Raw genomic sequence first — 14,507 nt, 5'->3', positions numbered from 1 at the left:
AGGCCCTGGGTTCGATTCCTCAGCACCACATAAGCAAAAGAAAAAAAAAGCCGGAAGTGGTGCTGTGGCTCAAGTGGTAGAGCGCTAGCCTTGAGCTGAAGAGCTGAGGGACAGCGCCCAGGCCCAGAGTTCAAGCCCCACGACCGGACCCAAAAAAAAAAAATCATGAGGGTGTTGATTTTAGGCAAACTAAAATTAGAATTTCAGGTCCTAAGTTTCATTACACTGTTTGTTGAAAATTTGCATCCTAAAATATAGTTATGCAGTTACCCAAGCCACAGACAATAAAGAAATGATGAAGCGATCACTGATAATTGAGGGCTAACGTATATATGGTCTGGTTTGAGATTTTTAAGGTTAGCCCTATGTTCTTTCATTTTCTCAAAAGCATAGGACTAAGACACATTGATGGACCAAGGTGTAAATGTTGAAGGGTCATCTCTGGGAATCTAAAGAAAGATCAAAAGAGGGAAGAGAATTGTTAATAAAGTGTACTATATGAAAAATGTCATCAATCCTTTTTAAAGATGTAATTTTTTTTATCAAAATCATATGATTTTCATATTTGGCTCAGTCAGAAACTTCTTTATTTGCATAAATATCTTCACACACACACACACACACACACACACACATACACACACTCACAAAACACACCTTTGTTTTTTGAGGCAGGGTATTGCTATATAGCCCAGAATGGTCTCAAATTTGTAATTCTTCCACTTCAGTCTTGCAAGTGTTCGGATATCAGGCATGTAAGTGGCTCCTGTTTGGTTCTGTTTTGGTGACAGGAATTGAACCCAGGGCCTTTCTAATAGGTTGCATGAACTCTTTCTAATAGGAAGCCACACCCTCCACCCCATCTGATAAATGTATTCTTGGGAAAAGATGCATCTTACCCAGAAACTTTATAGTTTTCAAGGCAAATCTAATTTTATACCCAACACTCATTTATGGCTGCAGTAAGCATTTTAGTAGAGGCATGCTTTCTGATGATATTCATAGATGTATTTTCAACATTGGCAACTGGAACTATATTCCATTACTGTGTTGTTATAATTCATATCAGAGTGTGCCCAGAAAACAGATACTGTCTTTGAAATGATTTTTACTAGTTTGTTTAGCAAATATTTCTGCATAATTTGCCAGGTCAGATTTTATTTTTAGTTAAACATTCTAGCACTCGAGCTACATTTTTATTCTTTTCCTCTTTTCCCTACTCCCTCTCTTTTTGTTGTTTTTCATATAGAACCTGGATTTTCGGAAAGGTCTGGACTGGCCTCAGACCACAATCTTCCTACCTATGAAGGGAGTATAGGCACTAGTACCATGTTTGCTCTTGCTAACTTTTTTGTAGTCTGGCCTTGAACTGAGATCTGCCTGATCTCTGCCTACCAAGTAGCTACCCAGTGTATCTGGTCTCAATCTTTAAGGGGGAGGGTCTAAAACCAAACAGCATCGGAAGAGGCTTATTTACTTGGCATCTGCTTTGAGGCATACAGGAAGTGGTAAGTGGAGGCAAATGAGAATGTTCATTGACAAATATTAATCTTAATTATGTCATGGTTTGAATCTACACCAAGAACCTTCAAGTCCATATAAGGGACTTCCCTTACCATGTTAGTAAACTGATCCACACAAGCCATGCGGATCAGTTCAGGGGTTGCTGGGCTGCTCAGGGGAAAGGTCTTATCCAGGCCTCTCTCTCTGCGGGCGGCGGTCACTGCATCATATATGGCGAACAACACAGAGGACCCTAAGAACATTCCAGCCTCACCCAGTCCCTGAGAGAAGCATAAAACATGGTCAGTAAGACAAGATCCTTTTAGAATTAACTTACACATACATATACACATACACACACATGCACACATGGAGACACAAATACATACACACACATCCCTACATCTTTATCATCTCCAGAATGGGGAGTATCTGCATTAGCAGAGTAGAATCTGCTCAGAGTAATTTGTGTGTTGTGTCTTCCTAAATGAGATTAACTCATGAAAGTGCTACAGGATACCCCAAGCCTGAATCCAGCCTTTTGGTGTGTGTGTGTGAGTGTGTGTGTGTGTGTGTGAGTGTGTGTGTGTGTGTGTGTGAGTGTGTGTGTGTGTGTGTGTGTGAGTGTGTGTGTGTGTGTGTGTGAGTGTGTGTGTGTGTGTGTGTGTGCTTGTACTGGGGCTTGAACTCAGGGCCTCATGTTCTTGCTTGGCTTTTTTGGTCAAGGCTGGCAATCTAATTGGAGATAAGCATTTCTCAGATTTGTCTATCTGGGCTGGCTTTGAACTTTGATCCTCAGATTTCAGTCTTCTTTTTTTAATTTTATTTTATTTGTGAACATACTGTACAGAGGGGTTACAATTACATGGGCAGGATAATGCGTACATTTCTTACCAAGCATTGCAGCCTTCTCCGTTTACCCTTCACATCCCTTCCCAGCCTCCCCCCTCCTCCCCAATCCCAATCCTTCTCCTTCCCCCCTTCCCCCCCCACCGACGTTGTAAAGCTCGTTTTGGACATGACAACTTGTACTTCTCATTGTTGCAACAGGTCCACCTGTATCTTTAAACAACTGGTTTTTCCCCATCTCCTCCACAAGTTATACTGACATCAAATATAGTGAAAGCAGGGGTTATACTGTGGGGGAGGGACATACAAAGCAACAAAGAGATAATCTTATAAATGCATTAGAAACACATGCATGAAAGAAAAAAAACATTAAAATACATATCTAAGGGTTCATTTTCCTGACATCACATTATCTGACCTTTTCCGCTTGACTCATAGATATACTAGATATTGCAAATAAGAGAAACCAAGGGACCTATGTTTCTTTGGGCCTGGCAGATCTCAGTCTTCTAAGTAACTAGGATTACAGACATGAGCACCAGTACTGGGAAGGCCCTTTGTTTTTTTTTTCTGTGTGTGTTCTTGTTCTAAGGTTCTGGGCATGAACCCCAGAGCCTCATACTTGCTAGACAAGTGCTCTCCTGCTGAGTGACATCTTTAGCTGCCAGACCATTTGTTTAGAATTCACAATAAGAAGGATGACCACTACATTGACAGTGGGGCTGAAGGACAGTGAAACAGTTGCTCTTTTCCCCAGTGCTCCCTTGTTCCTGTTTTGGAAGCATGTGAGTGGAGGTTGACATTATATTCTGAATAATTCACCAATCACTGCAGTGATATTTCTCCTTTCTTCCCTCAAGGTCATCTCGGGGGGCCTTGATGAGACAAGGCCTGAAGCAGACAAACCAGCTCCCAAGCTTTGAAGAAGCCAGAGAGGAGACAGGGCTCCTCTGGGGTAAGGAGAAAGAGTCCTATTGGGATTAAGCATGGGGAGGCAGCTAGACCTTAAGTGGCAGCACTGGGTCCTGTGTTGGGTTGGCTGCTAGAGATACTGAAGTCTGGTCAGAGGTGGAGGCAGGCCATTTAGACAGGAAGTCAGCTCTTTCTCCCATCCATGACCCACTCCCAGGAAAGACAAGGAAGCTCCCAAGTTCTGAGCTAAAATGGGTCTGGACAAGTATGGGCTTGGAATTAAACTTAAGTAGGGGTCATTGTGGCTTGTTTGTTTTGTATTTGAGAACCCCATGTGTAGTAGGACAGTTACATGCCATGTGCTCCAGGAGGACCAGAGTGGACATCTAATAGCAAAGTGCCATGGAGAAAGAGAATGGAATGGGAGTGAAGGAACAGGGAGAAAGTGTCCAAGAGCCAAGGCGAGAGTATAAAATTAATTCTGCCAACATCTCCATCTCAGACTTTCAGAAACCAGAACTATGAGAAAATAAAGCTCTACCCAGCCTTTGGTGTCTTTTACAGCATCTCAAGCAGACTAATACAGAGACTCTGCACTCTTACCTTGGATGAGTAGATGGCTATGGGATTTCTTGAATGCACCAAAGTGACGTACAATTCTTCTGGTATCTCAGTGACGGTGGGGATTTTGTAGTCATCTGGACCCCGAGAGTAAAGTACACCTTCTGGGGAGTATTTCAGTTCTTCTATAGTATAAAATCCCATGCCTTGGATAAATGCTCCCTCAATCTATGGTCCAAAAAAAAATAACACAGGGGCTGGGAAGGCGGCTCAGTGGTAGAGTACTTGCCTTGCATGCATGAAGCCCTGGGTTTGATTCCTCAGCACCATATAAGCAGAAAAAGCCAGAAGTGGTGCTGTGACTCAAGTGGTAGAGCACTAGCCTTGAGCTGAAGAGCTGAGAGACAGTGTCCAGGCCCAGAATTCAGGCCCTGTGACCGGGAAAAAAAATAGCACAGACAAGAAATGGATGACTCTGTTTGAATAAATTTTCTAGTGTGAATGGAAGTCCTTCTTGAAGTCATTACAATGGATGCTACTAAGAGTCTTCTAGGAACTGGTGCCTGCTCCCACATCTGGGCCTATTCTATAGGCACCTCACATTCCGATGCATGTTAAGTCAAATTTCGGAACCCACCAGCTTCTTCCTCACCTCCAAGTCTCCTCACCTGATTCTCTTCACCCTTTGCCACCTCAGTTTGGTCGCCTGGCTTCAGATAAAGAATGACCACTTCTCTGAAGCCTTTTGGATGTTCTCAATTGCCTGGAACTCACATCCCATATGGGGGCCCTTGGAAGGTATTTTCCTTGTTGAAACCCCCTCTCATAGCCTAATTATGACCAGAACATTTACTGAAGAAGTATTAGGAGGCACAGAGACTGTAGAATAAGTCATATATGCCCCTAAATTTTCTTTCAGTAGTTTATCTGTGTGCATCCATGTATGTAGATCTGTGCATGCATAATCTGCATGTATGTACATATTATGCACTTGTATATACATGCATAATATCCACAGTCTATGTAGAGTGCTTTGCATGAAGCATGGAGAAGATTTGGAGCATGCTGGTGAATAGCATTTGGAAAGACTAGCTGAGAAATGGGATTGGCTAGAATCCCCATGGGAAGGTTCTGGAATTACGTACCTGTCCAATGTCCAGGGCTGGGTTTATGCTGAAAGCAGCATCCATGAAGATGTCAGTCCTGAGGTGCTGCACCAAAGCAAAAAAAAACCCCACATCATATAATGGACAATTCTATTTATTTCAAATAGATTTTTCTAAAATTATATAGCTCCCCCCGGTTCTTTCATGGGGAAGACCAAGTTCATTATTCTTTACATCCATGTTTGTGTGGGCCTGGTGAAGGTGGTATGTACAAATGTCACTCTACCTTATGAGCCCCGGTCAGACAGTCCACCTCTACCTCCGAACAGGAGGCTCCATAAACGAAATAGGGGTATGCGTTGCCTTCCTCCTTCTCCCAGTCCATGTATGTCTGGTAGCCCCTGAGAAGCGAAGTCAGCAGTAGAGAGAAAGACATTACTCCCCCTGGTGGTCTTCTCACCTATGTGTGGGGTCCTAGAGAAGAGCTGCAGCAGCATCCCACCTGTGGTTGGAGGCCTGCTCCCCTTTTCCTTGGAGGGATTTTGGGACCAGAGATACAGGAGGATCACAGCAGGGTCAGGAGACGTTAGAGCTAGGGAGCCCGCAGTGGGCAGGTGCTGGGATGGGGAGGGGTGTAGGTAGCTATCATTTTTTCTTTTTTTGGGGTGATAACATGGCTGCTGCTCCAGAAGGCTCTGGATCATTCCTCTGCCCCGAGTCTTCCTTCCTCATTTCCTCCCACACTCCAACGGACCCAATGATCACCCTTGACCAAGTATCATATCAGCCTAAGGAAAAACAGTCCTTACTTGAAATATCCAGTAGCTGAGAGGCTGATGGATTCTTCAAAGGCTTTTGCAATCTGAAAGAGATGATTAGTTATGAAGACGCAGAAGTTCAGCTAAAGCAATAGAAAAAATGCCTTCCATGCTGGGCTTGCTTCTTGCTCACACCCAGTTCTGTAGCCTGTCTCCAAGCTATAGGACCTGTTTTGCAAGGAGGGTTTTCAGGGTAGCTGCAGGCTTTCTCTGGACTGTATGGATTGAGTTGCACAGTGTACAATGTTTACTTTCTCACATTGTGGGGCTTTTAAATTAGGGATGGGGTGAGATATATTCAGGTATGTGTATATTTTCACCCTGCTTTAGTTTCCACTCATCTGCTGCTTAACTGTGGATTGTGCTGAGAAGGGGAATAATAATAATTACAGTAAATATAATAACAGTAATATATAATATATGCTCTTATAAATAAATGTAATTATATATTTATATAGAAATTGCACATATATAATATATTTTATATATACAATTATATAAAATACAAACATATAATCCTGTGAGCTTAGGACAGCTATTACCTCCATTGCACCTAGAAGAATACAGAACCTGAGGTTCTTGTCCTACAGCAAATACAGGGGAGCAGCCCTAGGTGGGCATGTTGTAAGAACACTGTTCTCTAGTTCCATGAACTCAAGCTCTGAAATAAGTCAGATATCAATGAACATAGATATCTCTTTTACTCTTTGGGAAAATTATAGGTAACTACTAATACATGAGCATTCTTTTTTTTGTGTGTGTGTCGGTCGTGGGGCTTGAACTCTGGGCCTGGGCGCTGTCCCTCAGCTCTTCAGCTCAAGGCAAGCGCTCTGCCACTTGAGCTACAGCGCCACTTCCGGTTTTCTGGTGGTTTATTGGAGATAGGAGTCTCACGGTCTCTCCTGCCCTGGCTGGCTTTGAACCGCGATCCTCAGATTTCAGCCTCCTGAGAAGCTAGGATTACAGGCGTGAGCCACCAGCGCCCGGCCTACATGAGCATTCTTGAACGGACACTGCCCACCAGACAGTCTTCCTTCCTCTCCTCCTTTCCTCTCTCCTCCTCTCTCCTCCCTTTGGCTTATCCTTTACCTTCCCTTCACCATCCATTTCCTTCCCCCCTCTTTTAATCCTTCCTCTGCCCCCTCCCCATTGTCTCTTTCTCTCTCTCCCTTCTTTAGTGGAACAGAAATTTGAACTAAGGGCCTTGTGTTTGCCAGACAGTCATTTTTATGTTCAAGCTACACAGCCAGCTCTGTTCTTCCTGGCTGGGGCAATAAGAAAGACTCACCCATTCTTCCCATTTTCCTTTCGGATTTTTCCTGATGATGGGCTGAAGACGTTCCTTAAGTATCTGACAGGCATTCTAAAAATAAATATTTGAAGTGACATCAAAAATATACATACAAGGGACAGCAAAATGTTAACTATCATTTTTGTAGACTTCCGTGGGATTTCTTAAACTTGAGGCATGTATGGACTCTTTTCAGAGGAAAACTCACTGCCTTCCTGTAGATTCTGCAGCTTTGACTTCCTGTTCTTTTTATTGTACTGTTTTTAAATATATGCTACTAAAGCTAAGTAGAGTCTCCTTAGAGTTATAGCAGCTCTTTTGCAACTATAAAAACCAAAATGACAGACTGTGCACACCAATGTATAGCCCAATAAAATCCAGAACGACAACATTAATTTAATCGAGAAATGGTGCTGTTTTCATTACCCCAACTAGAAAAATCTATAACCATTAAATAATAAATCTCTACTAGCAATCCCCTCCCCATCCAGCTCCCGTAGCCCTCAGAGGACTCTGCTGGTCAGAGCTTCTTGCAAGGTGTGAGGTGCCTCAGAAGAAAGTGACTGGAGGTGGCCTGGGGCTCAGGCTGGGACTGGGACAGGCCACAAAGGCTACAGCCACAGGAGAGCCGCTGCCTATATCAGAGCTGCCCAGAGTCTGTCTCTAGGGCATGCATTAGCGCAGCCATGGGGAAAGGGTTAGAAACAACATCAAATACCAGCCAAATCACATGGCTGGCTCTTCCCTGTGGGGCTCCCATTCTCTGGTTCTGCAGGGGACTGAACTGCCAGCTATAAAGTTGGGGCTGAGGGAGAAGGTACAGAGGGAATGGGGGAAAGCCCCTCTATCCTCTTTCTACTGGCCAGAACTGGGAAGTTGATGACATCGCAGTTTGGGTCTGGTTGTGGGGCCTGAACTCTGGGCCTGGGCACTGTCCCTCAGCTCTTCAGCTGAAGGCTAGTGCTCTACCACTTGAGCCACAGGGCCACTTCTGGCTTTTTTCTTTTTGCTTATGTGGTGCTGAGGAATCGAACTCAGGGCTTCATGCATGCAAGGCAAGAGCTCTACCATTGAGCCACCTTCCCAACCACTGAAGACATTGCAGTTTGAAGTACATTTTGGAAACTTAATTACTGAAGAACAATAGGATGTGAATAAGGGTAATTGATGGACATTGAGAAGCCAATTAAACATATCCCACTATTAGGAATAAAATTATCCTATGGGCCAGGTGCTGGGTGCTCATGCCTGTAATTCGAGCTACTCAGGAGGATCTGAGAATCACCATTAGAAGCCAGCCTGGGCAGGAAAGTCCACACAGTAAGACTCTTATCTCCAATAAACTCAGAAAAAGCCAGAAGTAGAGCTGTGACTCAAGTGGTAGAGCACTAGCCTTGAACATAATGAAGTTCAGGGACAGTACCCAGGCTCTGAGGTCAAGCCCCAGGACTGGCCTAAAAAAAATCATCCTATGAAACAGTCTCCTTTGCCCTCTTATTGCTGGGTCGATCCCTAGTTTTTTGGGAAGGACAACTGGATTTCCAGAGAGGTAAGTTGCCTGGCTCAGCTTCCTGGTGGAGCCTGAATGGGACCTCCCTGCATCTCTTACCCAGGACAGGGTGGGGGGCTGCTGAGGGGAGCAAGTTTTTAGTGACAGCGTGGATTACCCACAGCCCCATGCAGCTGAAGCACCAACTAGAGTTTCAGTAAAGCTGGCCTGGCATCTGGGCTTTACCAGCAATTCGCAAGGGACCTAGAACCTGATCTCTCCTGGTCTCCGTTTCATCTTCCATAGAAGAGAAAAGGGTGGGATAGGGTCCCCTGTTACCTCCCCCCCCACCCCTTTCAGTCCTGGTCTTTGGGTGACTGAAAACGGAAAGGAAGGTCACCTGCACGGCTCGCCCATTGACATCCGTCCCCATGGAGCCCGCTGTGAAGAGTGCGTTGGGCACCATGGTGGTGTTTGTTTCTGATAGGTGTATGTACGAGGAGGGGATGTTCAGTTCTCGACTCGCCACCTGCCGAGGCCAAGGAAGAAACCATGTTCACGTCAGGGACTTTAAACGCCTTTCTACATGGACGGTCTTTCCAGTCCTTTTAGAACCGAGTAGGCAGCCTGGCCTCGCTGCTACAGGCAAACACTGCAGCTGGGCTCTCAATGCAGACAACTGAACAGGTGTGTCCATCATGGGAAAGTGTACAGGTGTAGAGGAAACAAGACATGTGCAAAGTAGTCCCCAAGTGGAGGTGCTGTGGCTTTTTGGGTGTGTTGGTTCTGGGGATTGAACCCAGGGCCTCTTGCTCTTGTGTAACTTTTCTGCTTAAGGATTGGGCTTTATCATTTGAGCCACACCTTTACTTCCTGATTTTTGCTGCTTACATGGAGATTAGATTCTTATGGACTTGTCAGCTTCAAACTGTGCTCCTCAGTTCTCAGTCTCCTGAGTAGTATAGGCTTGAGCGGCTGGCACCCAGCTTCTCTATAGAATTTTGTGGCTTTCAAGTTCCAAGAATCCTGTGAAATGATGTTCTGTCTCTCAGAGAGAGCCTTTTCTTTCCTACACAATTTTTACTCAGCATCATCTTACACAAATTCTTATTTCATATTAAAAGAAGGGAGGTTTTGTACTGCACTAACCTTTTGCTATTTTAGCACAATTAGTGGCATACTTCTTTTTTTGAGCACACATAATGGCCAGTCCTGTTAATGAATTCTCAAGCAGATTATTAAGTTTGAGAGCTTATCTTTTCATCCTATTACACATATCCATTTTTTTGTTTCCTTTTTTGGGGGGTGGTAGGGTAGTACTAGGGGTTTGGATACTGGGTTTGGTGCTTGTACTTGGGCCCCACTCTTGGCCCCATTTTGCTTAGTTTTTTTAAATTATTTTTTTTCATATAGGATCCTGTGCCTTTGCCCAGGCTTCAAACTTCTACTCTCTGAGTAGTAGGGATTATAGTCATGAGCCACTTCTCGTAGCTTGCTTGTTCTTTGAGATAGGATTTCATTAACCTTCCGGAGCTGGCCTCGGACTGTAATCCTACTGTTTCTGTCTCCTAAAGTGGCTAGGATTATAGGTACAAACTCACTGTGTCTGGCCCAACATCTGTCTTCCTTCCTTCCTTCCTTTCTTTCTTTCTTTTCTTTTCTTTTTTTTGTTGGTCATGGGGCCTGAACTCTGAGCCTAGGTGCTGTCCCTCAGCTCTTCAGCTCAAGGCTAGCGCTCTACCACTTGAGCCACAGTGCCACTTCCGGCTTTTTCTGCTTATGTGGTGCTGAGGAATTGAGCCCAGGGCCTCATGCATGCAAGGCAAGCACTCTACCACTGAGCCCAGCCCCAGACACATTTATTTCTTTTTTTTGGGGTCCGGTCGTGGGGCCTGAACTCTGGGCTTGGACGCTGTCCCTCAGCTCTTCAGCTCAAAGCTAGCGCTCTACCACTTGAGCCACAGCGCCACTTCTGGCTTTTTTCTTTTTGCTTATGTGGTGCTGAGGAATTGAACTCAGGGCCTCAGGCATGCAAGGCAAGCGCTGTACCACTGAGCCACCCATAGACACATTTATTTCCAATTGAGGACTTGAATGTCTACATTATTGCTTTAAGATAAATATTTTATCTTTGAAAACTGGAATCATGTTTTTCAGCAGACTTAGGGGCTTGGGTCTTTCATAGGCAGAAGAAACAATATAGCATATTTCCTGAATTCTAACACCTCACTTTCCTCACCCGTTCCCTGCATTTTTGCATTCCTAAAAGCCAGGATGAGTCTACCAATTGACTTGTGCATTTAGTGTGATGGCATTTCTCCTGCACAGCAAGAAAACAGCTGGCGCACTGACTGCCACAGTGATGGCACATCTACTTGTCTCACCTGAATCATTTTGGTGTGCAGGCCTTGTCCCAGTTCACAGCCGCCATGAGTCAGCAGGACAGAGCCATCCAGATAGATGTGGACCAGAGCTGCTGCCTGGAGAAGTAATTGCAATTGTAACATCAGTTTGGAAACTGAGATAGACGAATACTGCTGTGAGTTGACCCAAGGTTGCCGGATGAACAATTTTGCTCCATTGAACCAATCTCTCGTTTGTTATTCTGGAGGAGAGAGCTATTATTGCTGGTTACAAAATCCCAGACTTGATATCAAGCAAGGCAGATATATAAGTCAAGTCATATTCCTTCCCTCTTGTCTCCTGGATTCCTTTTGGTTGTCTGGGGAATTGCCTTCTCAGAGTCCCAAACTGCATGGTATTTCATTGTTTTTTTCCTCCTTATACATTAATTGAAATTAATTGAATTAATTAAAAATTAATTGAATTAATTAAAACATTAATTGAAAGCAAATGGACCTGCATGACTAAATCCCTAGGCATGACTTCTAAATTCTAGAGAATCTGGAAGAGCCTTGAGATGTTTTATAGTTTCTAGATACTGGTTTTTTTTTTCAGAATCGTGTGTGTGTGTGTGTGTGTGTGTGTGTGTGTGTGTGTGTGTGTGTGTGTACGTATGCACATGCCTACTTCATTCTAAAAATTCGAATTCAGTCACAGGCTGGAGGTTGAACCTGAAGGGTACTGGGGCTTGAACTCAGTCTTGTGCTTGCTATGCTTGACTCATGCTTCTAGTTCTTTTTGCTTTAGTTATTTTTTCAGATAGGGTCTATGTCTTTGCCTGGGACCAGCCTTGGATCTTGATCCTCCTACTTACACTATCCAGTAGCTGAGAACACAGACATGTAACGTTATATCTAACTTGTCGGTTAAGATATGGTCTAGTTAACTTTTTCTCCAGATGCCTTGATCCATGGTCCTTCTAATCTCTGCCTCCTGATGAGCTGGAATTTTGTGAATCACCAAGCTTAGCTTAAATACCCATTTTTTAAAGTTCATGGGTGATTTTGATAGTTGTTCAGGTTTGAGATCCACTGATCTTGTCAAAATTATTTGCTTTGTACATGGGAGACTAGAAGCCTAGAGAGAGAGGAAGGTTAAATCCAGCTGCCCAGAGTGTGATGAAGTAGAGTAGAATCCCCAGTTTCTGACTTGAGCCCAGTTCTTGAAGATGATGTCAGCTGGCTTTGCTAAGTAACTGTTGCTGTCCATCTTTTAGGCTGGCTGTTCCCTTGAAGCCATAGAACCTGCATGTGGCTCTAGGAACCACACCACAGGAAAGAGACTCTGGATGGCTGGAGTATAAAAGGTGCTTCTATAAATTGGTAGACTTTCTTAAAGAGTAATCTAAATGACACTCATGCATGTGGTCTGGAACCCCGCTGTTCTATGAATGCCTAGGCTCTGATATGTATCAACTAACTTATCTTTTCCAGTGTTCTGGATGTGATAGATTTTTTTTTGAACCATTAAGTTCCTAACGGGAACTTATTATTTATTTATTTTTAAATCCCCAGTAGTACTTGGGTTTTAACTCAGAGATTCATGTTTGCTTGCTTGGCTGGTGCTCTGTATGGTTTGAGTCAGGCTTTCAACCTGTTTTTTTTGCTGGCTATTTTGGAAGCAGATTCTCACAACGTTTTCATCCCAGACTGGCTTTGAACTATATTCTTCTGCATCTCAAGTAGCTAGAATTATAGGCATGAACCACTGGTGTTCAGCTCTATAAAAACTTAAAAAAAATACAATCTAATGGTTATTATTAAGGTGGTGTTCACAGGCCTTTCCATTTCACAATTCAGGTAATGTGTACATGTCTCTTTTGGACAATGTTACCTCTTTCTTTGCTTTCTCCCAGTTTCACATTCCCACCCCTGCCCACAAATTATAAGATTTTTTTTTTTTTGGTCAATCATGGGGCTTGTATTCAGGATCTGGGTGCTGTCTTGGAGCTGTTTTTTGTTCTTTGTTCTTTTTTTGTTTTTGTTTTTGCTTAAGGCTAGCATCCTCTCATTTTGAATCACGGCTCTACTTCTGCTTTTTTGGTGGTCTCATGGACTTTCCTGCCTGGGCTGGCTTTGAACCATGATCTTCAGATCTCAGTTTCCTGAGTAGCAAGGATTACAGGTATGAGCCACCAGCAGCTGATTGTTATATTTTGAAAGAGGAGCCTCAGTCTAGAAACTCTAGGATCGGGTGTGTAGCAGGGAACTCTATCTGTTCGGGGACCTCTAATGTGCCTAGTGGCCCTATGTTCAAATCACCCTTCTCCCCTCACTAGAAACTAGGAAAGTGAGAAAAGATTCCTCTCTCTTTACTTCCAGCTCTCTTACTGACTTGAAATTTGGCTTTATTCTCCAGTACCCATGTTTGGGCCTACCTGAGCTGAATGTCACTGTTGATTGATTCCTAAGGTCCTCAATATTGTATCTTGCCACATCTATTCTGATACCTGTAGTCCCCAACCCTTGCTTACATCTACTCTATATCTTGATAAAGGGAATTACTCCTTATCTTTTTATTTATTTATTTATTTTTGGGTCCGGTCGTGGGGCCTGAACTCTGGGCCTAGGCACTGTCCCTCAGCTCTTCAGCTCAAGGCTAGCACTCTACCACTTGAGCCACAGTGCCGCTTCCGGATTTTTTTTTTTTCTGCTTATGTGGTGCTGAAGAATTGAACCCAGGGCCTCATGCATGCAAGGCAAGCGCGCTACCACTGAGCCACCTTCCCATCCCCTACTCCTTATCTTTTGAGACATCAGAAGTCATTGCCTTGGTGACACACAATTGCCTTTTTTTCCCCTTCCTTCCTTCCTTCCTTCCTTCCATCCTTCCTTTCTCTCTTTCTCTCTTTCATGTTGGGGATGGAACTTAGGACCTTATACATGCTGTACCACTGATCTATACCTCTAGCCCATGCTTGTTTTTGATCAGAGAATCAGCCATTTGGAAACGAGCTGTTGAGAGGAGACATATCTTCCCACCTCACCTGATTATAGAAGGCCATAGGAACCCCAATGGTATACTTCATGGGAATGACAGCAAGCCCCCTCTTCTTCCAGTAATTCTTCTTGTTAAATTCCTCTGCAGCCTGTTTCCTAACATAAAATGAAGATTTCTCCAGGCAATCTTTCCAGCATCTTCTCAGGAGCTCTGGATTAAATGTCTGATTGTAGGCTGTTTTGCTAGTTTCCTTATACATGTTTATTTCTCTGACCTGAAAGGTAGAAAATAAAAATGATTTTTTTAAGGATGGATGCATATGAAGCATGTATTTTTGTTTAATGTTTGATATTGAGAAACTTTCTAAAGAAAGAAGCAACTATTCAGATGGCCACAAATATGCCAGCACAAGTGGACGTGTCTAACAATGAAATTATAACAAGAATAGCAATAGAAACCACTACTAAATACTTTGTGTGTTTATTTTAATTAACAAGAAGCTGCAGAGCTATCATGAGTGATTATTAACTCTAATAATGGTAAGACAAAGTTCTCTGAATTCAAGATCCTTTCTTTCCTTCCTTCCTTCCTTCCTTCCTTCCTTCCTTCCTTCCTTCCTTCCTTCCTTCCTTCCT

At 43.6% G+C, this 14,507-nt stretch overlaps 1 protein-coding gene across 1 annotated transcript in view; it reads right to left on the bottom strand.

Moving 5' to 3' along the window:
* Positions 1–395: 395 nt before the first annotated feature.
* The window catches only part of LOC105997286 (aldehyde oxidase 4-like), a 58,120-nt gene continuing 44,008 nt past the window's right edge, over positions 396–14,507 (bottom strand). Inside the window, exons 26-35 of the mRNA XM_013031703.1 lie at positions 13,919–14,146; positions 10,914–11,009; positions 8,930–9,058; positions 7,038–7,112; positions 5,741–5,793; positions 5,218–5,332; positions 4,971–5,036; positions 3,868–4,053; positions 1,617–1,784; positions 396–449 (exon numbers count right to left, since the gene is read on the bottom strand). Coding sequence (XP_012887157.1) covers positions 396–449; positions 1,617–1,784; positions 3,868–4,053; positions 4,971–5,036; positions 5,218–5,332; positions 5,741–5,793; positions 7,038–7,112; positions 8,930–9,058; positions 10,914–11,009; positions 13,919–14,146 — 1,170 coding nt within the window. The remainder of the gene's footprint in view (positions 450–1,616; positions 1,785–3,867; positions 4,054–4,970; positions 5,037–5,217; positions 5,333–5,740; positions 5,794–7,037; positions 7,113–8,929; positions 9,059–10,913; positions 11,010–13,918; positions 14,147–14,507) is intronic.

Source organism: Dipodomys ordii, unplaced genomic scaffold, assembly GCF_000151885.1.
Source record: "Dipodomys ordii isolate 6190 unplaced genomic scaffold, Dord_2.0 Scaffold1, whole genome shotgun sequence".
In the NCBI taxonomy this organism is placed as follows: domain Eukaryota; kingdom Metazoa; phylum Chordata; class Mammalia; order Rodentia; family Heteromyidae; genus Dipodomys; species Dipodomys ordii.
Note: the sequence above shows the minus strand (reverse complement) of the source record. Positions and strands in the feature narration are given on the sequence as shown.